Raw genomic sequence first — 26,274 nt, forward strand, 5'->3', positions numbered from 1 at the left:
GCAGAGAGAAAGAGGGGAAGCAGGTTCCCCACCGAGCAGAGAGCCCGATACAGGGCTCGATCCCAGGATCCTGGGACCATGACCTGAGCTGAAGGCAGAGGCTTTTAACCCACTGAGCCACCCAGGTACCCCATCTTCTTCCCATTTTTAATTGGATTGTTTTTTGGGTATTGAGTTGTATAAGTTCTTTATAGGTTTTGGATATTGACCCTTTATCAGATATGTCATTTACAAATATCTTCTCCCATTCTGTACATTGTCTTTTAGTTTTTATTTTGAGGTAGTCCCAATATTTATGCTTTATTTATTTATGCTTTTCTTTACCTTGCCTCAGGAGACATTATGTAGAAAGAAGTTACAGTGGCGATGTCAGAGAAGTTACTGCCTGTGTTTTTTCTAAGATTTTTATTGTTTCAGGTCTCACATTTAAGTTCTTAATCCATTTTCAATTTATTTTTGTGTATGGTATAAGAAAGTGGTCCAGTTTTATTCTTTTGCATGCTGCTGTCAAGTTTTCCCAGCACCATTTGGATATCCCATTGGATATTCTTTTCTGCTTTGTCAAAGTTTAATTGACCATGTAGTTCTGGGTTTTCTTTTCTGTTCTAGTGATCTTTTTCTGTTTTTTTTGCCAGTACCATACTGTTTTGATCACAACAGTTTAGTAAGATAACTTGAAGTCCGGAATTGAGACATCTCCAGTTTTGCTTTTCATTTTCAAGGTTGCTTCGGCTATTTGGGGTCTTTTGTGGTTCTATGCAAATTTTAGGATTGTTTATTCTAGCTCTGTGAAAAATGTTGTTGGTGTTTTGATAGGGATTGCATTAAATATGTAGATTGCTTTGGGTAGTATGGATAATTCTTCCAATCCATAAGCATGGAATGTTCTTCCAATCCATAAGCATGGAATGTTTTTCCATTTCTTTGTGTCATCTTCACTTTCTTTAGTCAGTGTTTTAGTTTTCAGAGTACAGGTCTTTCATCTCTCTGGTTAGATTTATTCCTAGATATCTTATTATTTTTGGTGCAGTTGTAAATGGGATTGTTTTCTTAATTTCTCTTTCTGCTGCTTCATTATTGGTGTATAGAAATGCCACAAAAAAAGAAAAAAGAAAAAAAGAAATGCCAGATTTCTGAACGTTGATTTTGTACCCTGGGAGTTTACTGAATTCATTTATCAGTTCTAACAGTTTTTTGGTGGAGTCTTTCAGGTTTTCTATATACAATGTCATGCCATCTGCAAATAGTGAAAGTTTTATTTCTTCCTTACTGAATTGGATGCTTCTTACTTCTTTTTGTTGTCTGATTGCTTTGTCTAGGACTTCTAGTACTGTGTTGAATAAAAGTGGTGAGAGTGGATATCCTTGTCTTGTCTTGACCTTAGGTGAAAGCCTGTCAGTTTTTCCCCATTGAGGATGATGTTAGCTATAGGTTTTTCATAGATGGCCTTCATTATGTTGAGGTATGTTCCCTCTAAACCTACTTTGTTGAGGGGTTCTATCATGAATGGACATTGTACTTTGACAGATGCTTTTTCTGTACCTATTAAAATGATCATCTGGTTCTTTGCTTTCTTTTATTAATATGATATATCATAATGATTGATTTGCTAATATTGAACTACCCTTGCAAACCAGGAGTATATCCCACTTGATGTTGGTAAATAATTTTTTTAATGCATTGTTGGACTTGGTTTGCTGATGTTTTGTTGAAGATTTTTGCATCTATATTCATCAGAGACATTGGCTTTTTATTTTTTTTTTTTTTAAGATTTTATTTATTTATTTGACAGAGAGAAATCATAAGAGAGGCAGGCAGAGAGAGAGGAAGGGAAGCAGGCTCTCCGCTGAGCAGAGAGCCCGATGTGGGACTCGATACCAGGACCCTGAGATCATGACCTGAGCCGAAGGCAGCGGCTTAACCCACTGAGCCACCCAGGCGCCCTTTTAATTCTTTTTTTGTGTGTGTGGTGTTTTTGTCGTTTTTTTCTATCAGGGTAATACTGGCCTCATAGAATGAATTTGGAAGTACTCTTTCTTTTTCTATTTTTTGGAATATTTGAGAAGAATGGGTATTAATTCTTTAAATGTTTGGTAGAATTTGCCTGTGAAGCCATCTGGTCCTGGGCTTTTGTTGATTGTGAGTGTTTTGATTACTGATTCAATTTTTTGCTGGTAATCAGTCTGTTCAAATTTTCTGTTTCTTCCTGTTTCAGTTTTTGTAGTTCATATATTTCTAGGAATTTATCTATTCCTTCTAGATTGTCCAGTTTTGTTGGCATATAGCTTTTCTACTTTTTTAAAGATTTTATTTATTTATTTGACAGAGAGAGACAGTAAGAGAGGGAACACAAAGGGGCGGGGGTTGTGTAGGAGAGGAAAAAGCAGCCTTCCTGCTGAGCAGGGAGCCCAATGTGGGACTCAGGACCCTGGGACCATGACCTGACCCAAAGGCAGACACTTAATGACTGTACCACCCAGGCACCCCAGCATATAGCTTTTCATAATATTCTCTTATAATTTTATTTCTGTGATGTTGGTTCTTTGGTGATTCTATTTAGTTGAATGCTTTCTCTTTTTTTCTTGATAAATCTGGCTAGGGGTTAATCAATTTTGTTGAGTTTTTTTCTCAGTGAACTAGTTCCTATCTTCATTGATCTGTTCTATTGGTTTTATTTTTTTAGTTTCTGTATCATTTATTTCTGCTCTAATCTTTATTGTCTTCTTCCTTTTGCTGGTTTTAGGTTTGTTTGTTGTTTTTCTAGCTTTTTTAGGTGTAAGGTTAGGTTGTTTGAGATTTTTTTTCTTGCTTCTTGAGGTAAGCCTGTATTGCTCTAAACTTCCCTCTTAGAAATGCTTTTGCCGCATCCCAAAGGTCTTGAACATTGTGTTTTCATTTTCATTTGTTTCCATGTACTTTTTTTTTAAAGACTTTTATTTATTTGAGAAAGAGAGTGGTGGAGTGCACAAGCAGGGGGTAAGAAGTAGGCTCCCTGCTAAGCAGGGAACCCAACACAGGGCCCAATTCCGGGAACCCAGAATCATAACCCGAGCCAAAGGCAGTTGCCCATCTGACTGAGTCACCCAGGCATCCCTGTTTCCATTTACTTTTTAATTTCTTCTTTTATTCCCTGGTTGATGCATTCAGTGTTTAGTAACATGTTATTTAACCTCCATCTATTTGTGGTCTTTCCAGATATTTTCTTGTGTTTGACTTACAGTTTCATATTTTCTTGTGGTTGTAGTCAGAAAAGATGTGACTTTGATCTTTTTGAATTTGTTGAGGCTTATTTTATGGCCTAATATGTGATCAATTCTGGAGAATATCCCATGTGCACTTGAATATTATTCTGTTGTTTTGTGATGAAATGATTTGAGTGCATCTGTTAAATCTATCTGGTAATTTTGGATTGTTTTTAAATATAAAACTCATAAAACATAAAATCCACAGGGCCTGGGAGTGGCTCGGTTGATTAAGTTGCCAACTCTTAATTTCAACTCAGGTTATAATCTCAGGGCCCTAGGATTGAGCCCTGCATTGGGCTCCGTGCTTAGTGTCAAGTCTGCCCGAGATTCTCCTTCTCCCTATGCCTCTCCCCCACTTCATGTGTGTGCTCTCTCTCTTTCTAAAATAAATAATTAAATTGTTAAAACCCCATAAAATTCACCTTTTTAGGGGCGCCTGGGTGGCTCAGTGGGTTAAGCCGCTGCCTTCGGCTCAGGTCATGATCTCAGGGTCCTGGGATCGAGTCCCACATCGGGCTCTCTGCTCAGAAGAGAGACTGCTCTCTCTCTCTGCCTGCCTCTCTGCCTACTTGTGATCTCTCTCTGTCAAATAAATAAATAAAAAATCTTTAAAAAAAAAAATTCACCTTTTTAAAAACTTAAAATGTACAGTTCAGTGCATTCATATGTTATACAACCATCACCATTATCTAGCTCCAGAACATTTTCCTTAGCCCAGTAGAAATTTTGTACCCATGAAGCAATCACTCCCATTTCCTTCTTTCCCCAACTCCTAGAAACCACTTATCTGTTTCCTTACTCTATGGATTTGCCTGTAGTAGATATTTCATATTAATAAAATTATACAGTATATGGCTTTTTCTGTTTTTCTGCTTTCAGTTAATGTTTTCAAGGTTCATCCATGTTCTAATATGTGTTGTACTTCATTTCTCTTCATGGCTGAGTAATAATTCATTGTAGGACTATGCTACATTTTGTTTATCAAGTCAACATTTGATAGACATTTTGATTGTTTCTACGATTTGGCTCTTGTGAGTAGTGCTACTGTGATATTTGTTTACACGTTTTTGTTGGAATACCTGTGTTGAGTTCTTCTGTCCATAGCTAAAAGTGAGTTTGCAGGGTCATGGTCATTTTATGTTTAACTTCTTGAAGAACTGCCAAATTTCAGATATTTTTGAATGTTACTTATTTGGGGGTTGGCTATATATATGAATTTCATTACTTATTTTGTATCTGTTAAATAGCCTTATTGAATTTCATCTCTTTGCAAAATTAGTTATAAGCTCTTTAGGGGGGTGTGTGTGTGTGTGTGTGTGTGTGTGTGTGTGTGTTACTTCAGTTAGTTTTCCTTATTTTAGGGAACTGGTTGCTTTGGAGTTATGTTGGTTTTCCTTGACTGTGGTCTTCTAATTATACTAGTAGTATCACATTTTGGAATTTAAGCAATTTTACTTTGTTTTATAAAGTCTTCAAAATAGTTAGATATTTACTTATTTAATTAATTGTATTTAAATATACATTTTACATATATGTATAATTATGACATAAATCTGAAAAGCTAAAATGAAGGAAACTTGATATATAGAAATAGACTTATTTCTATAATTAATACTTATCTGAAGAGAAAAATAGTTCAGTTGATTTTAAAGGACCTACTGTATTAGTGTCTGAGAGCTATAACTGGTGATTCTCCTTTATCATGAGATGACAACTGTTGACACTAGCCTTTAATAGAAGAAGTTAATACCAGAAGAAGATGTAATACGTTGAATTAATTGAACATAGTAAGTTAAATTCATTAGAAATGTATGCTAAAATTGTTTACTAAAATATGAGTCGAGAAAATTGATCTACTTAATTTAATAATGGCTAAATGAATAGAATAGATCTAGAGAAACATCCATATAAATATTTATAATATTGTTTGTAACTGTACCTTAAAGTAATAACATTAAAGAAGTGTTGTTTAGGGGACAAATTTAATCAACAATTGTTTATATAGTACTTAGTTGTAAAAGTCATTGCCTGATTCAATTCAATAAATATATTTTTCAATTAAAACGTTTTTTAGATTATTTATTAGAGAGAGAAAGAGAGCACAAGGAGGAAGAGCAGCAGATAGAGAGAGAGGGAAAAGCAGGCTCTCCGCTGAGCATGGAGCCCTACACAGGACTGGATTCCAGGACCCTGGGATCACGACCTGAGCCAAAGGCTTCAGAAGCTCAACCAACTGAGCCACCCAGGCATACCTCAAGAAATATTTAATGAGTACCTGCTATGTGCCAGGTTGCTATGCTTCTTTGCTAGATGCTGATGATGCAAAGATGAATAAAACATGGACTTTAGGGGTGCCTGGGTGGCTCAGTGGGTTAAAGCCTCTGCCTTCAGCTCAGGTCATGATCCCAGGGTCTTGGGATCGAACCCCACATCAGGTTCTCTGCTCAGCGGGGAGCCTGCTTCGTCCTCTCTTTCTGCCTGCCTCTCTGCCTGCTTGTGATCTCTGTCTGTCGAATAAATAAATAAGATCTTTTAAAAAAAACAAAAAACAAAAAAACCCACAAAAAACCATGGACTTTACCTTTGGGGAATCACAGAGCTAAGTATTTAAGAGTCATTAACTTCAGTTAGAATTGCTATAAAAAAATCTATGATTTAGGGGCACCTGGGTGGCTCAGTTGGTTAGCCAACTGCCTTCGGCTCAGGTCATGATCCTGGAGTCCCGGGATCGAGTGCCATACTGGGCTCCCAGCTCCACAGGGAGTCTGCTTCTCCCTCTACCTTCTTCTCACTCATGTTCTCTCTCACTGTCTCTCTATCAAATAAATAAATAAAATCTTTAAAAAATATCTATGATTTATATTTTTTAAAATTTCATAAGAATTCAATATTGGATTATCTATTTTTATAAAACAGCTTCAAAGATACTGTATTGTGTGATAGTTATGCTCACTGTCATTGTAGTCATAAACACCAAATTAGTACTTTGATACATTGAAAAGCTAAGATGATGTGTACAGTAAGCTATTATTTTCCTAAAATATATTACTTCTTTTTAAGCAGAAAAAAAATTGTATGTGGTTTAAAATAAGAGGACGTCATGTATGAGTAGTATTTGTGGCAATATAAATGACTTCTTTCATTTTGTTGTTCTTAGTAGGCAAATTCTGTAATGTTCATCCTATGTAGACATTCAATTAAGTCATGAAATATTCGTTTGACTTTGATGAGAACATCATATTCTGGTTTTCCTTCTCTTTTCCACTTATTTTTAACATTCCTTTTTATTCACCTCTTCCTCTCACTGTTCTTGGAGTTGTTCTTGTTCCTGCCCCTTCTCAATTTTATCTTCTTTCCCATAACTTCAACTCACCTATTTTCTGATGATTCCCAAATCTCTAGCTGCAGTTGACAACTCCCTGGTGAGCTCCAGACCCAGACTCCTACACATACCTCAAGCTCAGCATATGTCACAGTAATTCATTTTCTCCCCATTCAAACTTACCCTCTTCCTCTGTTTTAGTCATTCAGTTTTAGTCAGTGCTACCTTTGTCTGCTCTTTGTTGTACAGTGAGAGACTTCCATCATTCTCTACCTTCAGAGGGCTACCAGATCTTGTTGTTTTTATCATTTAAATCTTTCTTTAATTCATTCTCTCTATCATCATTATTCTTCCTTAGTTCAGGTCACCTAATTTCTCATTTGTGGTACTTTTGCTATCTGCTAATAGGTTGTCTTGCCTGTAATCTTGTCTTGTTTCAGTCTTTTTCTCCTAAGAAGTAGCAGTGAATATTTTAGATGGGTCTTGTTTTTTATCCATTCTGTCTTTTGTATGGAGCATCTTGTCCATTTACTTTCAGAGTGATTATTGATAGATATGAATTTAGTGCCATTGTATTACCTGTAAAGGCGATGTTTTTGGAGATGTTCTCTATTCCTTTGTAGTCTTTGTTGCTTTGGTCTTTTCCCCCCTACTCAGAGTTCCTCTTAATATATTTTGCAGGGCTAGTTTAGTGGTCATGAACTCCCTTACGTTTTGTTTGTCTGAGAAACTATCTTTCCTTCTATTCTGAATGGCAGCCTTGCTTGATAAAGTATTCTTGGTTACATATTTTCCCATTCGGCATGTTGAATATATCCTGCCACTTTCTTCTGGCCTGCCAAATTTCTGTGGACAGATCTGCTGTGAACCTGACTCTGTCTTCCCTTGTAAGTTAAGGACTTTTCTCCCCTTGCTGCTTTCAGGAGTCTTCTCTGTGTATGTTGTGAATTTGGCTATGATATGTCTTTGTAATGGCCAGCTTTTGTTGAACTTCGTGGGAGTTCTCTGTGCTTCTTGGATTTTGTCGTCTGTTTCTTTCCTCAGATTAGGGGAGGTTTTCAACAGTAATTTGCACAAACAAACGTTCTGCCCCCTTTTCTCTCCATCTCTGGAACTTCTATGATAAGAATGTTATTACACTTTAAGGAATTGCTGAGTTCCCTATATCTACATTTGTGATCCAGTACATTTCTTTCCCTCTTCTTAGTTTCATTATTTTCCATTTATTTTCTACATCACTGATTTATTCCTCTGATTCATCCATCCTTGTTGTTGTGGCATCCATTCTGATTGACATCTCAGTTATAGCATTTTTAAAAAATTTTGGCCAGACTAGTTTTTAGTTCTTTTATCTCTAGTAAGGGATTCTCTAGTGTCTTCTATGCTCCCCCCCCCAAGTCCAGCTAATATCCTTGTAATTGTTGTTTCAAATTCTAGTTTAGACATATTATATCTGTTTGATTAAATGCCTGGCTATCACTTCTTTCTTTTCTTTCTTTTGGGGTGAATTCCTCCATCTTGTCATTTTGGAGGTCCAAATAAAATAAAATTAAAGTATGCTAGATCCTAGGTGTGTTTTGGTCTGTTTGTTACGAAAAGGTAAATCTAAAAAATAAAATTGTTTTCTGTATTAAAAACAAAAAAGAAAACAAAAAACCCAAGAATACACCCCAGAGAAGCTAGATCCTGCTTCTCCTAGAGCTGAAGCTTTACAGTGCTCTCTGACTGGTAGATTTGGTGTGGGCAGGGGGTTTGTGCTGGTCTTCTGGAGGAGGGGCCTGCTGCTCTGATTCTCAGGTGGACTTGTCCTAGTGGAGATGCATCTGCAGGGTGCAAGGAGTTAGAGCTTGGTGTAAGTAGCTCTGGCTTCACTTGGTGGTGCTCTTTTGCTCACTGAAGTTGATCAGTGTTGATGGGGGACAGAGTTGGGGTGGGGGGAATGGCTTCAACCCACTCTTATCTCAGGACTGGGAGCTCATGCCCGTCACTACTCAGGAAGTCCTCACAGACAAGCAAACAGTTACGCCTCCTTTGTCTCCAGCTTCCATCAGATCCCAACCTTCACCCTGTCTGTGTCCAGGCTGGATGACTGCCACACGGTACAGCACTCCTGTATTTTATCTTAGGCATGGCTAAGTTTCAAAACGCCAAACTTCAGAGACCCCCTGAGGCTGGACCTGCACTGATCATCTGGGGGCGGATCTCGCTGCACTGTGGCTGGTGCTGGTTAGCCCAGAAAGCTGTCACACAACTGCACAGTGGCTTGGAGTTTAGAGTAAATCATAGCACAAAGCCACTGCCAAGGTTTGCTGCCCTCAGCCATCTTCTTTGTTCCTGTGCTGCTGAAGAGGGCAGCTCAATGGCACCTGCAGGGTCTTTGCCCCCCGACGGAAGCCATATAATCTCTGCCAAATGCACTCCAAGCAGGGGAACTCTTTATCCCTGTGGGACCCAGGGCATCCTCCGACCACGCTGCCCACTCCCTGGTCTCCACCCTTCTTCCCTACAGGGGTAGCACTAAGGCCATCAGTTGTGACCTTGGTGATGGTGTTGAGCTCTGAAACTTCAGACTCTGTACTCTGCTGTTTACAAAAAATGCAGTATTTAAACTTTCTCCTTTCCTCAATCAGTGGTTTTGGGGAAGCGTTTTTTGGTGCAGTCCCCTCTGTGTGTTTTTATTCTTTTTTACTCATTTTTTAAAATTTTTCCAGTGTTCCAAGATTCATTATTTATGCACCATACCCAGTTCTCCATGCAATATGTGCCCTCCTTAATACCCACCACGAGGCTCACGCATCCCACTACCCATCTCCCCTCCAAAACTCAGTTTGTTTCTCGGAGTCCACAGTATCTCATGGTTCATCTCCCCCTCCGATTTCCTCCAATTCACTTTTCCTTTCCTTCTCCTGATGTCCTCCATGTTATTCCTTATGCTCCACAAGTGAAACCATGTGATAATTGACTCTCTGCTTAACTTATTTCACTCAGCATAATCTCCTCTAGTCCTGTCCATGTTGATAGAAAAGTTGGGTATTCATCCTTTCTATTGGCTATGTAATATTCCATTGTATGTATGGACCATATCCTCTTTATCCATTCATCTGTTAAAGGGCATTTTGACTCTTTCCACAGTTTTGTGACTGTGGCCATTGCTGCTCTGACCAGTGGGGTACTGATGGCCCTTCTTTTCACTACATCTGTATCTTTAGGGTAAATACCCAGTAGCGCAATTGCAGAATCATAGGGTAGCTCTATTTTTAACTTTTGGAAGAATCTCCACACTGTTTTCCAAAGTGACTGCACTACCTTGCATTCTCACCAACAGTTTGAGAGGGTTCCCCCTCCTCTACATCCTCTCCAACACTTGTTTCCTGTCTTGTTAATTTTGGCCATTCTAGCTGGTGTAACCTGGTATCTCAGGTATCTTGGTGGTTTGATTTGAATTTCTCTGATGGCTGATGATGATGAACATTTCTTCATGTGTCTGTTAGCCATTTGCATGTCTTCTTTGGAGAAGTATCCATATCTTCTGGCCATTTTTTTGATGTGATTATGCCATTTTTTTATGTGATTATCTGTTTCTTGGGTGTTGAGTTTGAGGAATTCTTTATAGATCTTGGATATCAGCCCTTTGTAGTGTCATTTGCAAATATCTTCTCCCAGTTCGTGGGTTGCCTCTTTGTTTTGTTGACTGTTTCCTTTGCTGTGCAGAAGCTTTTTATCTTGATGAAGTCTTAAAAGTTCATTTTCACTTTTGTTTCCTTTGCCTTTGGAGACATATCTTAAAAGAAATTGCTGTGACCGATGTCAAAGAAGTTACTGCCTATGTTCTCCTCTAGGATTTTGATAGATTCCTGCCTCATGTTGAGGTCTTTCATCCATTTTGAGTTTATCTTTGTGTATGGTGTAAGAGAATGGTCAAGTTTCATTCTTCTATACATAGCTGTCCAATTTTCCCAGCACCGTTTATTGAAGAGACTTGTCTTTTTTCCCACTGGATATTTTTTCCTGCTTTTGCAAATATTATTTGGCCATAGAGTTGAGGGCCCATATCTGGACTCTCTACTCTGTTCCACTGGTCTATGTGTCTATTTTTGTGCCAGTACCATGCTGTCTTGGTGATCACAGCCTTGTAGTAAAGCTTGAAATCAGGCAACATGATGCCCGCAGCTTTGTTTTTCTTTTTCAACATTTCCTTAGTGATTTGGGGTCTTTTCTGGTTCTATACAAATTTTAGGATTGTTTGTTCCAGCACTTTGGAAAATACCAGTGCAATTTTCATCAGGAAGACATTAAAAGTATAGATTGCTCTGGGCAGTATAGACATTTTAACAATGTTTATTCTTCTAGTTCAAGAGCATGGAATGCTCTTCCATGTTTTTGTGTCTTCTTCAATTTCTTTCATGAGTGTTCTGTAGTTCCTCGAGTACAGATCTTTTACCTCTTTGGTTAGGTTTATTCCCAGGTATCTTATGGTTCTTGGTGTTATGATAAATGAAATCGATTTTCTAATTTCCCTTTCTATATTTTCATTGTTAGTGTATAAGAAAGCAATTGATTTCTGCACATTGATTTTGTATCCTGCCACATTACTGAATTGCTGTATGAGTTATAGTAGTTTGGGGGTAGAGTCTTTTGGGCTTTCCATATGAAGTATTATGTCATCTGAGAAGAGAGAGTTTGACTTCTTCTTTGCCAATTTGAATGCCTTTTATTTCTTTTTGTTCTCTGCTGTTAGTAGGACTTCTACTACTTTGTTGAACAACAGTGGTGAGAGTGGGCATCCTTGTCGTGCCTGATCTCAGTGGGAAGGCTGTCAGTTTTTCCCCACTGAGAATGATATTCTCTGGGGGTTTTCATAGGTAGATTTTATGAAGTTGAATATTCCCTCTATCCCTATACTTTGAAGAGTTTTAATCAGGAACGGATGCTATTTTTGTCAAATGCTTTTTCTGCATCAATGTAGAGAACCATGTGGTTCTCGTCTCTTCTCTTATTGATTTGTTCTATCACACTGATTGATTGGCGAATGTTGAACCACCCTTGCATCCCAGGGATATATCCCACCTGGTCATGGTGGATAATGTTTTTAATGTACTGTGGGATCCTATTAGCTAGGATCTTGTTGAGAAACTTGGTGTCCATATTTGTCTGAAATTCTTTTTGATGGAGTTTTTGCCTGGTTTGGGGATCAAGGTAATGCTGGCTTCATAGAAAGAGACTGGAAGTTTTCCTTCTGTTTCTTTTTTGAAACAACTTCAGGAGAATACGTATTATTTCTTCTTTGAATGTTTGGTAGAATTCCTCAGGGAATCTGTCAGGTCCTGGACTCTTGTTTTTTTGGAGGTTTTTGATCACTCCTTCGATCTCATTACTAGGTACTGGTCTTTTCAGGTTGTCAGTGTCTTCCTGTTTCAGTCTTGGAAGTTTATAGGTTTCTAGGAATGCAGGTATTTCTTCTACATTTCTTAACTTATTGGGATATAACTTGATAATAATTTCTGATGATTGTTTCTATTTCCTTGGTGTTGGTCATGATCTCTCCCCCTTCATTCATAATTTTATTAATTTGGGTCCATTCTTCTTTTGGATTAGTTTGGCTAGTGGTTTATCAATCTTATTCTTAAAAAAACCAGCTTCTAGTTTCGTTGATGTGTTCTACCATATCTCTAGTTTCTAACTCATTGATCTCTGCTCCAATCTTATTTCTGTTCTTGTGCATGGGGTTGGCTTAATTTATTGTTGATTTTCTAGTTCTTTAAGGTATAAGGAGAGTTGGTGTATTCAGGATTTTTCAGTTTTTTGGAGTGAGCTTGGATGGCTATGTATTTCCCCTTAGGACCACCTTTGCCGTATCCCGTAGGTTTTGCACCGATGTGTCTTCCTTCTCATTGGTTTTCATGAACTGTTTAAGTTCTTCTTTGATTTCCTGATTGATCCAAACATTTTTGAGCAGGATGGCCTTTAGTTTCCAAGTGTTTGAATTCTTTCCACACTTTTTCCTGTGGTTAAGTTACAGTTTCAAAGCATTGTGATCTATATCTTCTAGTCTTCTCTCTCTCTCCACTCCCTCCAGGATCCCAATAATTCTGACATTGGAATGCTTCATAGCGTCATTTATTTCCCTAGTTCTGTTTTCATGGCTTCTAAGCTGTTTGTTCCGGGCCTCCTCCTGATCCTTCTTTTCTATCAGTTTGTCTTCTAGATCACTAATTTGATCTTCTGCCTCATTTACCCTCACTGTTAGAGTATTTAGAATAGATTGGATCTCATTGACAGCATTTTTAAGTTCTGCCAGATCAGCTCTACTTCTGCCCTTAGAGAGTCTAATATTCTTCTCCGCCCTAGCCACTGCCTGGATAATTGTTACCCTGAATTCCATTTCCGACATGTTGTTTTATGTCCATACCCAATCTGTGGCGGAGGTCACAGTCTCTGAATTTTTCCTCTGTGGGGTGTTCCTCCTCTAGTCATTTTGGTGAGAGGTAATTGAGGGAATGTATAGATGAATATATCAACCCATGATCCAGTCAAGGTGCACCTTGGAAAGTTCAGAGCAATCGGAAGGCACCACCAAAAAGAAGAGAAAAAGAGAAAAAAAAAAAAAAGACCCAACCAAAATGAGCCCCCAAAGTAAGATTTATAAGGTATATAAACAAAAATGAACAAACAAAAAGACCAGCAAAAGTAAAAGAAAAAAAAAAGAAAACCCAGCCAAAACGAAACCCAAGAATAAGATTTATATAGTACAAAACCAAAAGTAAATACATTGAAACACTGACAGAAGAATAAGATGGGAAGGAGGTTATAAACTTTTTTTTTTAAAAGATTTTATTTATTTGACAGACGGAGATCACAAGTAGGTAGAGAGGCAGGCAGAGAGAAAGGGGAGGAAGCAGGTTCCCTGCTGAGCGGAGAGCCTGATGCAGGGCTCGATCCCAGGACCCTGGGATCATGACCTGAGCTGAAGGCAGAGGCTTTAACCCACTGAGCCACCCTGGCACTCCAGAGGTTATAAACTCTTGATGTTGGTGAGAAAGGTTATTTCAGTTCTTCCTGGGTGTATCTTGTTATTTTTGTTAATGGGCTCAACTTTCCAGAGATAGGGGGAAATTAAAACTGGTTTATATATAGGGGTAATATTGAATAGGGAAAAAGGATTACCTTGAAGCTCATATCTATATCTATATATTTAAAAAAAAAAGAAAAAGAAACACAGGTATATGTATGAAAAAAGTTCAAGTTAAAAAGTTAATATGTTGTATTAAACGTCTAGTCATAATGGTAAGTAGATTTAAAAAAGAATCGTGAGAACAAATTAAAACAAAAAGTTGTATCTATGAAATATACAGGTTTTGGGACAATACCGGGAGCTTAATATATTGTTTTCCCCTGATGTTGGGGTTTTACAGTTTTATGGGGACCCTGTGGTTATTGTCCTCTTGTTCTTTTGGCTTGTCTTCTGGAGGAGGGGCCTGCCCCATTGTTTTTTCAGTCAGTCTTGCTTGGGGTGTGTCACCCTGCCCTCTTTCAAGGGGCTGGGCTCTGTGGAAACCGGTTTTTCAGGCTTTTGTTCTCTGGAGGTTTTTGTTCTTTGGCGGCTTTTTGCGGCTTTTTGGAGGGTTAGCGCAAAGTAAACTGTCCAGACCAACGCCTCAGAGAGAAGCCTCAGTCTGCTCCCCTCTGGATGGTCCAGAACACACAGACTCCCCTTCTGGGAACTCCGTTGAATACCGCAATCTCCCACACGTGGTGCGCACTCCCAGCCACCATCTCAGTGGTCACCCGAGGCCCCCGCTTGTCCCTGTACTCCCCGTGCCATTAAAACTACCATGATATTGGTCTGAACAAGCCTGATGCCAGTGGCTGCCATTGTCGGGACCTCTGTCTGGAGTCCATGCCCTTGTCAGGTGCACTCAGACCCGATAGCTCAGGTCACAGAAGGCTGAGGGTCCAGGGACCTCTGGCAGAAGCCTGCGTCAGGCTCTCTCAGGAGCGGGCAGGGATGTGCACAGCCCCAGTGGTGGTGGAAGCAGCAGAAAGCCACGGCCTCAGGGACTACCAACTGGGGCTCCCACCAGGATCTCTCAGACACGGGTGGGCGCTGGCTGTGACCGCCCTGGGACTATGGGCTTAGGTCAGTGCCTGTGGCCTCCTGATTCCACCAATTGCTCCTTAAGACCCTTTGTTCTTTTTGAGTGCTTTTAACGAGACTCCAAGTTAATGCTGATCTCCAAGCACAGGGCACTTTCGTATTGGGGTAGTTCTTTCCAGTGGGTCACTTCTGGTGGCTCTCTCCCCCTTCTATTTAACTCTGATATCAGTCCAAGTGCTCCCACTCCACTGTACCTCTCTACTGGTGTCTTCTGCTCCTGTAGAGATCCAGAAGTGTATAATCTTACATCTCAGGCTGATTTCATGGGTGTTCAGAGTGTTCTGATAGATATTTAGCTCAATTCAGGGGACTGGTTGAACCAGGATCTCCTACTTCTCAGCCATCTTGCCCCTTCTCCTTCTCTTTTTTACTCTTTCTCTCTCTCTCATTCTCTCTCTTTTGCTCCTCTCTCTGCAATCAGAGCTCCTACCCCTCCACAGCTCCCATGGCTCTTTTCTCCCCAAGATCAACTCTGCAGCCCCTGCCTTCCTTGAGTTGGTTACCTTTTCTGCTTGTAGACATGCAGCTTTGTTCTTTCAGTCCTCAGATCAACTTCTTGGGTGTTCTGAATGACATTTGGATAGATTGATATTTCTCTAGCTGTTTTTGAGGGAAGAAGCAAGCTTAGGGTTGCCGTACTCTTCCACCGTCTTAACCTTATACCAACAGTGAATATATTAAAATATAAATCTGATATCATTCTCATGCTTGAAGTTCTTCAGTGGCTTCCATTATTGGCCAGTCTAGGGACTATAAATCAAATGCCTATAGATAATCAAAAAAGTAACATAAATATTAATATTAATAACAGATATTTACTGTTTTAAGCATTTAAGTATAAACCTTATTTCACTTAATCCCTTTAAGGTAGGTGAGATTATTATCTCCATTAAATAGATGAGGAAATAAAAGCAAAAGTGTATTACTAACCTGCCTAAGATCTGAAGAGTCAGAGTTAAATCTAGACAATTTGGCTTCATAGCCTAAATTCATTCTTAACCATAATGCTATGTACTGACTCCTTGTGAAACATTTTTTGGTTTGATATAATCAGGAGTGGAGGACTGTGACAGTCCTTGTTGACAGATCATTGTTGACATATAAGAATGTGTGCCCAGTGTTGTCAGATCTTCCTGTTTTTTGAGAATAAGGGGAATTTGAGACTTCTATAAGAAATATCCTATTTTTAAACATCAGTAACTAAAAACTAAACAGGGTAAAGGCAAACCAGACATCTCTGTAGGCTGCAAACAGGTAGCCTATAGTTCACAGCCTTTCATTTTTAGCACAAAGATTGCTTTTCTAGCTTCATCTCTCAAAAATCACTACTTGTATTCTAGTTACACTGGACAGTTTACAATTCTTGTAAACCTTAGGCTTTTTCTGTGCCCTCATAGAAATGACTTCATCTGTCTGGAATCCCCTTTTCTTTACCTCTCCCTGTCCCTGCCTTATTAAATGGCTTACTTCTCTTTATTATTCAAGACTCAACTTTGCTGGTTGATACAGGAGGCTTTACTTTTTTTCTATGCCCTGTCCTTATCTCCATTAGTTCCTTCTCTTATTTTCTCCCAGTATACCATATGCATGTGTGTAGTCATCTGTCTGTCTCTTTCTCTCTATCCAGATTGTAAGTTCTTATTGTCTGAATCCTACATGTGTTCATCACCTAGGTGTTAGGGCATTTTAAACATTTGGCTTAAAAGCACAGAGGAAGAACACTGATGGACTCGCATTACCAAACTATAGATTTGAGGGTAGTCGTGGGAATTATCAGAACCAGGGCTTTGGATGCTGCCAGGGTTTTTGTTGTCTTGGGTCTCTTCTCTCTGTGGATCTGCTTCATTCAGTGTTACTTTAGACAGTCTCTGCCGTGGACCAGGGGTGTGATCTCTGACACGTCCAGGCTCACATCTTTATACCTTCCATCTACCTCTACTTAGAAAGCTCCCAGATGGGCACTCCAACTTGCTCAGCTATGTCAAGTTCCCACCCCAACCTACCAACATGAGTATGAGACAGTGCGTGTATATGTGTGCATGCACATACCCACTCACTTACTTTAAAATCAGGAAAGATTTTCCTTAGTAAGTGAGCTTAAGTTGTCATCTGACCAAGAGTTAGCCAGGCTCTGAGGAAGGAAAGAGTATTTCAACTTGTACAGAGACCCAATATTGTACCAAATACTTCTTTTGGTGGGGGGTGGGGTGGGGGGGGTGGGCAGGTGTCGCGCAGCCAGAGCTGGGCCTGAGGCAGAACACCTGCTTCATGGTGCTAGGTCTGCAGCCACAAGCTCTGAGCTCCTGGAGAGAGAAGGCACAGGACCGTCAGAGTAGCCCTGGCTCAGGAAGGGGCAGGATCCCTGGGGGCCCAGTTGCTGGGTTGGGGGGCTGGGTCAGACATGGGGAGGTGGACAGATGTGGAGTCACCACTTAAAGGTGCCCAGATACTTCTTTTATAAGGATCAATGGCTGCTTTAAAAAAAAAAAAAGTAGATTGCAGGGGGCTAAGGGATGATGCACATAAATCATTGTGCAGGAAAGAGTTAACATAAAAGGCTTGACTGTTAACTTTTGCAAGGCCTTGACTGGCATCTGGGAACCATGATTTGGGAAGGGTCTGCATCATTTCCACCATCCATAGAACTGATGAGAGTGGCTTGCTTTGTCTAAACTGTACAAATGTTGGTTTATGCTGAACATATCTGCTTTCCTCCTGGAAGTTTAGAACTTTGATATGTGCCAGAACTTTAATATGTGCTAGAGGGTGCCTATGTGACCTGTCCCCAATGAAAACCCTGGACACTGACTTTCTCTTAAAGAGCTTCCCTGGTGTCAGTTTCTCACATGCTTTCACAGTCTATTGTTAGAGGAATTAAGCATGCCCATGTTACTCTACTGGTGGAGAACTCTGGAAGTTTCATCTGGACTATGCCCAATGTTCCTTTTGCCTTCTCTGATTTTACTTTGTATCACTTGCTGTAATAAATCATAGGACCATATGCTGAGTCTTATGGGTCCTCCTAGTGCATCATCAGCTTGGAAGTTATCTTGGGGACCTCCAAGACAGCTCTTTAATCTGGGCTTATAGGTGTAGGCAAGAAAGGTTAGAAGACTGGTCTGGGGTGTTGGAACTGACTTGAGAGAATTATTAAATGTAGAATTGATAGGACTTAGTGATTGTTTTCATGTGGGGAGAATAAAATAGGAAAGTATCAAGGATATCTATAGGTTTCTGACTTTAGCAACTGATTAAGTGGTATTACCCATTTATTAGTGGAGCAGTGTCAACAATGAAGGAAACTGAACCTGCAATAAGATGATCTGTATGGATTCAAGTTCAGACCTGGGTACTTATTAGCTTTGTTAATAGAGGCACATCCTTTTGAAACTTAAATGTCCAACTGAGACTGTTATGAGGCTTGGTTGAGGATATTTCTAAATTATTAGCTGTATGTAAATATTATGATTTTTGAGCGATCATTTATTAAGTACTGAATATGTTCCAGAAGCTACCAGGCATTTTATATATTGTTACCACTGTTTTTGCATTGTTACAGTTTTAAATTGAATTTTTAAACTCAGAGTACCTAAAATATTGGTATTTCCTTTTAAAAAAATTAGAAGTTCTAATTTATCTATTATATTCTTTATAAGGTTTATATGGTACTTTAGAAAGAGGCGAAGTGTTGGTTTTAAACAGTAGCTCCTAGACATTGTTGTTAATCACATAATGTCCAGGAAGGGGATTTGCCAACATTACACAGCTATTCAAGGTTGAGTGACATTAGCATTCTGGTCTTCTAAAACAGAGCACACTTTACACTATGCTAAATGCTTCTCATTTACATATTCTGTGGATGAATAAAGGAATGTTGCTTTTAGGGTTTCAGATCAGTTGGCAGCAAATATAGTATCTCATAATCTCATTTTATTAACTGCTTAAATGTTGAGCAAAACCAATTACATGTTTAAAGAAAGACATATACTTGTGAAATGGTCTTGAGTACAAAATGTCTAGATTTCAAAGAAATAATGATCTTCTCTTTCTCTTGTAGACCATTTCACCTGCATTGTGAAGGTGCTTTTTACCCTTCTATACACACAAGCTCTTGTGGCACTTTCAGTTAAATGCAATGAGGAAGATAGGTCAGCCTGGAAACACACGGGAGCTCTCAAAAAGGTTAGTGTCTTGCCTGAATTTGTCATTTAGTAGTTTGGTTAACTCATTTAAGTTGGGGGTATGAATGAATGAGATTTGGTGTTTGAAAGGCAAACTTTTGAAAAAAAACTTTTGAAAAAAAAAGTATTTCAATTGAAATGGAGCACCTTTAGATTAAAAAAGTTAAAAATGTTTCCTTGATCAATGAGGTCTTCTGCATCTATCTTTAAACCTTGGCCTTTTTTCCCTTTTTATTTGGGAAGTTTTATTTTGCTTTTGCTTGCAAGTCTTAAACTTAGAGAAATTACAAAAATTGTTCCAGCCAGTGAGCAAGTAATAAAGTATCTGCAGACTTACCTATTTTACTTATTTGTCATCTTTTCTGCTTGTTGCTCCTATTTCCAGTCAATCCAAAGATGGGTTTCGACTCATCAGTAATGAATTTTAAAATCCTAGCCTTTTCTTAATTATGCTTCTTTACTAATTTTTCCATGCTAAAAAAATACGTAAGTGGGGCGCCTGGGTGGCTTAGTCAGTTAAGCATTCGGCTCTTGGTTTTTCTCTCAGGTCATGATCGCAAGGTTGTGGCATTGAGCCCCATGTCTGGCTCCATGCTGGGCATGGAGGCTGCTAAAGATTCTGTCCCTGTTCCTCTGCCTGCACCCCTCCCCTCTTCAAAAATATACATGAGTTCTTAGCAAATTTAAAGTTTTCTGGTTAAAATTACATAAACAATTTAGAAAAAGTATGCAAGTTTAGTTAAATGTAAGTGTTTTCAGTGACTTCAGAATGAAAGTGATACTGTAGAACTAAAGAACTGACTTAGTGGTTTGGCTGAGGCATAGGTAAAATAAGAAAATTAATTCAGTGTTTACTGGGGAAGTTGGTAGGAAAAAATAGCAAGTGCAATGTTAATTAAACCTATTGATTGGTTTATAGACTCTTCAGGAGGTTTTAAACCTTACTGAAAGGTTTGTATTACAATCGTATCTACTTATATCAAAGGAAAGTAAACTTACACATGAATTGAATTCAATATAGCCTTCACTTTTATTACTAGCTTACTCACAAACCATGATTATATATACAAAAATTTAATATAGTATCACCAAGTTCATTATGTCTTAATTAGGGGTATTGGTTTTGGCCTGAATGCTAGGCTGAGGTCCTGCCACTAAATAGTTCATTCTTGGATAATTTTGCCTTCTATAATTATCTTTCTTTTTTCTAAATACTCTTTCAATATCTCTGCATTGTAATCTGATACTTGGATTGTTAGTATTCAAATCAGGTATATTAGGTTTCCATGCTGTGTCATTGTTAAACATATTTCCTTAATAAGCTATCTAATCATGGAACAGTACACATTTAAAACATTTTCTGATATAATTTAGGTCTAAATATATTCATCTGATTGTTTGCTAAAATGAGACCTGATGACAGAAAATTAGACAATTGTAAATCTGTTTTGGAACTAATTTAGGGTAACTGTTCTGTCAATTTTCTTTCTCAATTTGATAATTATTAGCTATTTTAAAAAATAGTTAATGAAACATTTAATATAAGGCAGATTCTTATCAGAACATAAGTTAGAAGTTTTTGACCATATAAATTGCTTTTAGTGAATGGAAACAAAAAATTATGGTATCCTGTTGGTTTGCCACATGTTGCTAGTTTTTTCTATAATCTAAACATTTATATATAGCAGATTGTACATAATAGCAACAACAATATTTACAAGTAGTGAAACATATCATTGTGATTTCTGTGACTATTCTGCATCATTCATTCCTTTTTAAAAGTTTCCTTCTTCTTTTACTTATTCCTTCCTTCTCTCACCCCCTTCTTTACTTCTTTCGTTTCTTCATTGAGTCTCACTTACTCATTCCATCCCTCATTTCTTATCCCTCAGATATGATAATTCCAATGAAAACAGATTTTTGCCAGCTCTAATCCGGTCCAGGGCAATAAAAATATAGGTACTATGTATTTTTAAAAGATAATGAAGTTTAGTTGTGCTGGAAAAATAATTATTACAGTTGGTATAAATTGTGTTCTCTTGGTTGGTGGAATTTCTGTTAAAAGACTATATTGGGATTTCATAACCGAGGTCCTTTCCTTTCCTTTTGTTCGTTTTGCTGAGGAATGGGACCATAGCATCCAGCATACTCAAAGGGCCTGTCACCCGCAAAATTTGAAGAACTACTATAATTTAGACAAAGTATCTGCCCCACACATAACTGTTGCATGTCTCAACCTCTAATCCTTTTCTTCATTTAATCCACATACCTTTGCCATCTCTTCTACTGGATTCTCTCTCTCTTTTTTTTTTCCCCTTAAGATTTTATTTATTTATTTGGGAGAGAGAGAGAGCACGAACAGTGGGGAGGGACAGAAGAAGAGGGAGAAATAGACTCCTTGCTGAGCAGGGAGCCTTACACAGGGACCCCGGGACCATGACCCCAGGGGAAGGTAGACGCCTAACTGAGCCACCCAGGCATGTCTTCCTTTGGATTCTTTTGATCTTAATTCTAGGTCTTTTCACCGATGGTTCCAGAAATATCCCTCTTAAGCTTTACAGCCTTACTTGTAAATTCAAATATTGCCTATATAATAATATGCTCTCCTAAGACTTCTTATGTATGAAATAAAATTATTTTCTTATCTAATAAATCTTCTGGCCAGAAGTTCTCCATAAAAGAGTGAATATTACATTATATTTGACTTCTGATCTCATATAGTCCTGCCATGTATGAAAGAAGTGCTTAAGGTGTATTTTGATAATAATGACTTAAAAGCTGATTATCACTCTGTAACTTACTTGGATGATCTGAACATCATTTATTTTTATTGGAGGGTATTTTTCTCATAAGTTAGAAAGTATTTGACTTGAAATACTTCCCCCTTGTTGTACTATAAATCTCTTACTGAAGGGTATATGAATTTAGGAAGCTTTTAGGCTGAATTGTTTATTTTTAAAAACTTTTTTTTTTAATTCGTTTATTTGTTTATTTACAGCATAACAGTGTTCATTGTTTTGGCATCACACCCAGTGCTCCATGCAGTACGTGCCCTCCCTATTACCCACCACCTGGTTCCTCAACCTCCCACCCCCCCCCCCCCCCGCCCCTTCAAAACCCTCTGGTTGTTTTTCAGAGTCCATAGTCTCTCATGGTTCATCTCCCCTTCCAGTTTCCCTCAACTCCCTCTCCTCTCCATCTCCCCATGTCCTCCATGTTATTTGTTATGCTCCACAAATAAGTGAGACCATATGATACTTGACTCTCTCTGCTTGGCTTATTTCGCTCAGCATAATCTCTTCCAGTCCCGTCCATGTTGCTACAAAAGTTGGGTATTCATCCTTTCTGATGGAGGCATAATACTCCATCGTGTATATGGACCACATCTTCCTTATCCATTCATCCGTTGAAGGGCGTCTTGGTTCTTTCCACAGTTTGGCGACCGTAGCCATTGCTGCAATAAACATTGGGGTACAGATGGCCCTTCTTTTCACTACATCTGTATCTTTGGGGTAAATACCCAGCAGTGCAATTGCAGGGTCATAGGGAAGCTCTATTCTTAATTTCTTCAGGAGTCTCTACACTGTTCTCCAAAGTGGCTGCACTAACTTGCATTCCCACCAGCAGTGTAAGAGGGTTCCCCTTTCTCCACATCCTCTCCAACACACGTTGTTTCCTGTCTTGCTAATTTTGGCCATTCTAACTGGTGTCAGGTGGTATCTCAATTAAAAACTTTTTTTAAAAAAAGATTTTATTTATTTATTTTGGGGTGGGGGGGTGAAGCAAACTCCCTGTGGAGCTGGGAGCCTGATGTGGGACTTGATTCTAGGACTCCGGGATCAGGACTTGAGCTGAAGGCAATTGCTTAACCACTGAGCCACCCAGGCACCCTATTTTTAGAAACTTTAATATGTCACATTGATTATAAGCAGCAAAATCACGGTAATATTTTCTTGAGTCTTCTGTATTTTGAGTTTAAGTGAATTCTGCCTATTTAAAAACAACTCTGATTAAATTAATTTTAAAAACATAATGTATTGCTGTTTTAAATTTAGTGGGATAGTAATTGTTGTGAATTATATGTAACCTATAGGTCATCATATTTGGCAAGTGATCATCCTATTGGTTAATTTGGCAAGAGTAGGATGGATCACATGATTTAAAGAGGGCAGTTATAGAGTCAGAGGACTGTTTTTGTAGTTTAGAATCAGGGCATGATAACAGTACACTGCTGAATGATATGACAGTAAGAAGAGTAGTTTAAAGATAATACAAAGAATTGATTATCTAGACAAGTTCCAAGGTCAAAAACTCCAGTGTTACCAAAATAAATTCTATCAACTAGACAGCAGGTACTTATTGCTCAGATTTTTGTTATGCAAAGGGAAACATATAAAACACAAAGTACAGTTCCTGACATTTTGGAATTTACTGTCTAGGTGAAGAGAGCACAATTACCCATAAGAAACAATAGGAAGACCAAGTATCATCAAATAACAAATTCTGTAGCTCAGACAACTAGTGCTTATCAGACTGTCAGGATGAGCATATATCCTATAGTGTTTATTCAAGTCTTATATTTTACTATTTAAAAAGTATAGTTTATGAGTAGAATAAATGACATCATAGCAAGGTTATTACTGTAGCCCAGTTTACACTTTACTGTAATTTGCAACAACCTCTAATATCTCAGTGAATATAAAAAGAGGCATATTTCTTTATGTGTAAAAAACTTAGACATGGGGACGCCTGAGTGGCTCAGTTGGTTAAGCGGCTGCCTTCGGCTCAGGTCATGATCCCAGCGTCCTGGGATCAAGTCCCATATTGGGCTTCTTGCTCGGCAGGGAGGCTGCCTCTCCCTCTGCCTCTGCCTGTCTCTCTGGTTCTTGTGATCTTTCTCTGTCTCTCTCTCTCTCTGACAAATAAATAAAATCTTTAAAAACAAAACAAAACAAAAAAAACTTAGACATGGTTGCCTGGGTGGCTCGGTAAGTTAAGCATCTGACTCTTGATTTAAGCTCAGGTCATGATCTCAGGGTTGTGAGATCAAGCCCATGTGGGGCTCCATGCTGGGCTTAGAGTCTACTTAAGATTCAATCTCTCTTTTTCTCTCTGCCCCTCCCCCATCCCACCCCATTACACACATTCTTTCTTAAAAAAAACCAAAAAACCCAAAAACCTTATTAACATAAATTTGAATTTACAAATAGCCATTATTTCTCCTTTCTTATAAAAAGTATAGCATCATTAAGCTTAACTAATTTGTAAAGTTATTTAATATAAGTATCTATAGATTCTTTAATAAGCATTATCCTATATTATTTTTACATTGAATTGTTTTAACAAGTCCTGTTAAAGGAATTCAAGGGAAATTGTAAAAGAAAAAATTTGTGGTCTGTGATTTCTTCCATTTCATGCATGTATGATTTTGCTATTGTAATGAGTATATGTATATATTCCTTCTGTTGGCTTTTTTCACATCATATTATGAACATTTTTTCATATAGCTCAAATTTGTCATATTCATGCCTATAAAATATTCTTTTGAGTTGATATGGCATAATTTAGGTAACTGCTTCACTTGTTGGTCATTTCTGGTTTTTCAGTATTGTAGTGCTGCAGTGAATGTCTTAAGTGTTTAGTTATTTTTTTCTTTTAGATTATTTCCCTAGGAAGAATTTCCAGGAGTAGAAATTACTGGGTCAAAAGATATGATTTATATATGTTCATTTACACATATGTTATATAATTTACGTCTGTCTTTTTTTTTAAAGTTTTTATTTATTTATTTGACAGAGATCACAAGTAGGCAGAGAGGCAGGCAGAGAGAGGTGGGGGAAGCAGGCACCCCTCTGAGCAGAGAGCCCGATGTGGGGCTCGATCCCAGGACCCTGAGATCATGACCTAAGCTGAAGGCAGAGGCTTTAACCCACTGAGCCACCCAGGCGCCCATGTCTGTGTTTTAAAGAAGTATTGGAGAGGCGCCTGTGTGGCTGTCAGTTATGCATCTGCCTTTGGCTCAGAGTCCTGGGATCAAGCTCCAGGTTAGGCTCCCTGCTCAGCATGGAGCCTGCTTCTCCCTCTGCTCCTACCCCCAATTCTTGCGCGCGCGCTCTCTCTCTCTCTCTCTCTCTCTCTCTCAGTCTCTAGCAAATAACTAAATAAAATCTTTAAAAAGTTTTAAAGAAATAAAGAAGTATTGGGATAGTTTTATCACATACCCAATATCATTGAGAATCTAGAGGTGTACTGTTGTACGGATTTTGAGGAATTGGAGGTTTACATTTGTGAAAAAATGTCACAATTATACCTCTACTTATTAAAAAGTGTTCTTTCCAATGTAATTTTTTTCTGTAATTTTCATTGACTGATGGAACTAATTTTTCATTTTTTCCTAGAATACAAGTGATGCAGAAAAGTCTTATGAAGTGTTACTGAGCTTTGTGATAAGTGAACTATCTAAAGGAAAGTTATACCATGAAGAGGGCACTCAGGAATGTGCAATGGTATGCTCCAGATGTAGTGGTTATTTGTTAAAAATTTAGGTGTTGTTGCCATTATGAATATAATTTTTAAAATATATCTATTATAGAATAAATTGTTCAGGTTCTCTTTTTTTTAAATTTAGGTTAGCCCTATTGCTTGGTCTCCTGAATCCATGGAAAAATACTTACAGGACTTCTGCTTACCTTTCCTCAGAATCACCAGCCTTCTTCAGCACCACCTTTTTGGGGAAGATTTACCTAGCTGCCAGGTATAATTTGGGGTAGAGAATAGGAAGTCTTGTTTTTACAATTAATTATTTTTTTTGAAATATACTGACATATAGTATAATACATCTATATACAGAATTGTCATGTAAGTATGTTAGTCTAACTCTAAGGAATAAATATTTAGAACATTTACTATTAATTTTTTTTTTTGTATTTGCTAGTATCCACTCACTTTATGATAATATTACTAATACTTGATACTTGAGCACTTTTGTAGAACAGTGATAATGCCCAATACTTGAACAGGACCATAATATTCATATTAATATACTTATCATTATTTTTATTATATTAATATATTAATCACTGATTGTTATCTGCTTTTACTATCCTTTTAAAAGTTATGTTGGTCAGAAAGCTGTTGTCCGAAGACATGATGGCATTTATATAATTTTAGAATAGGAAAATGTTCAATTTGTAGATAGTTATGTTAAAAATTTGGAAACATAAATTATCACTGGTTGAATCTATTTTATAAAACTGGTTGATGTGAATAGGCAAGAAAGTGGCAGAATAGGGAACCAGAAGGTAAGTCAACGAAACTGCTTATAGGATTATACTCCTGACATTATCTGTCATCTGTTTCTAGGGAATTTGA

At 38.1% G+C, this 26,274-nt stretch overlaps 1 protein-coding gene across 3 annotated transcripts in view; it reads left to right on the forward strand.

The window, feature by feature from the left end:
* Positions 1–26,274, forward strand: part of UBR3 (ubiquitin protein ligase E3 component n-recognin 3) — a 239,565-nt gene that overhangs the window by 191,421 nt on the left and 21,870 nt on the right. For all 3 annotated transcript variants that reach the window (XM_046018934.1, XM_046018937.1, XM_046018935.1), the window contains exons 33-35: positions 18,780–18,904; positions 25,302–25,409; positions 25,532–25,657. In XM_046018934.1, the coding sequence (XP_045874890.1) occupies positions 18,780–18,904; positions 25,302–25,409; positions 25,532–25,657 (359 nt within the window). The remainder of the gene's footprint in view (positions 1–18,779; positions 18,905–25,301; positions 25,410–25,531; positions 25,658–26,274) is intronic.

The sequence above is a fragment of the Meles meles genome, chromosome 9, assembly GCF_922984935.1.
Source record: "Meles meles chromosome 9, mMelMel3.1 paternal haplotype, whole genome shotgun sequence".
Lineage (NCBI taxonomy): Eukaryota > Metazoa > Chordata > Mammalia > Carnivora > Mustelidae > Meles > Meles meles.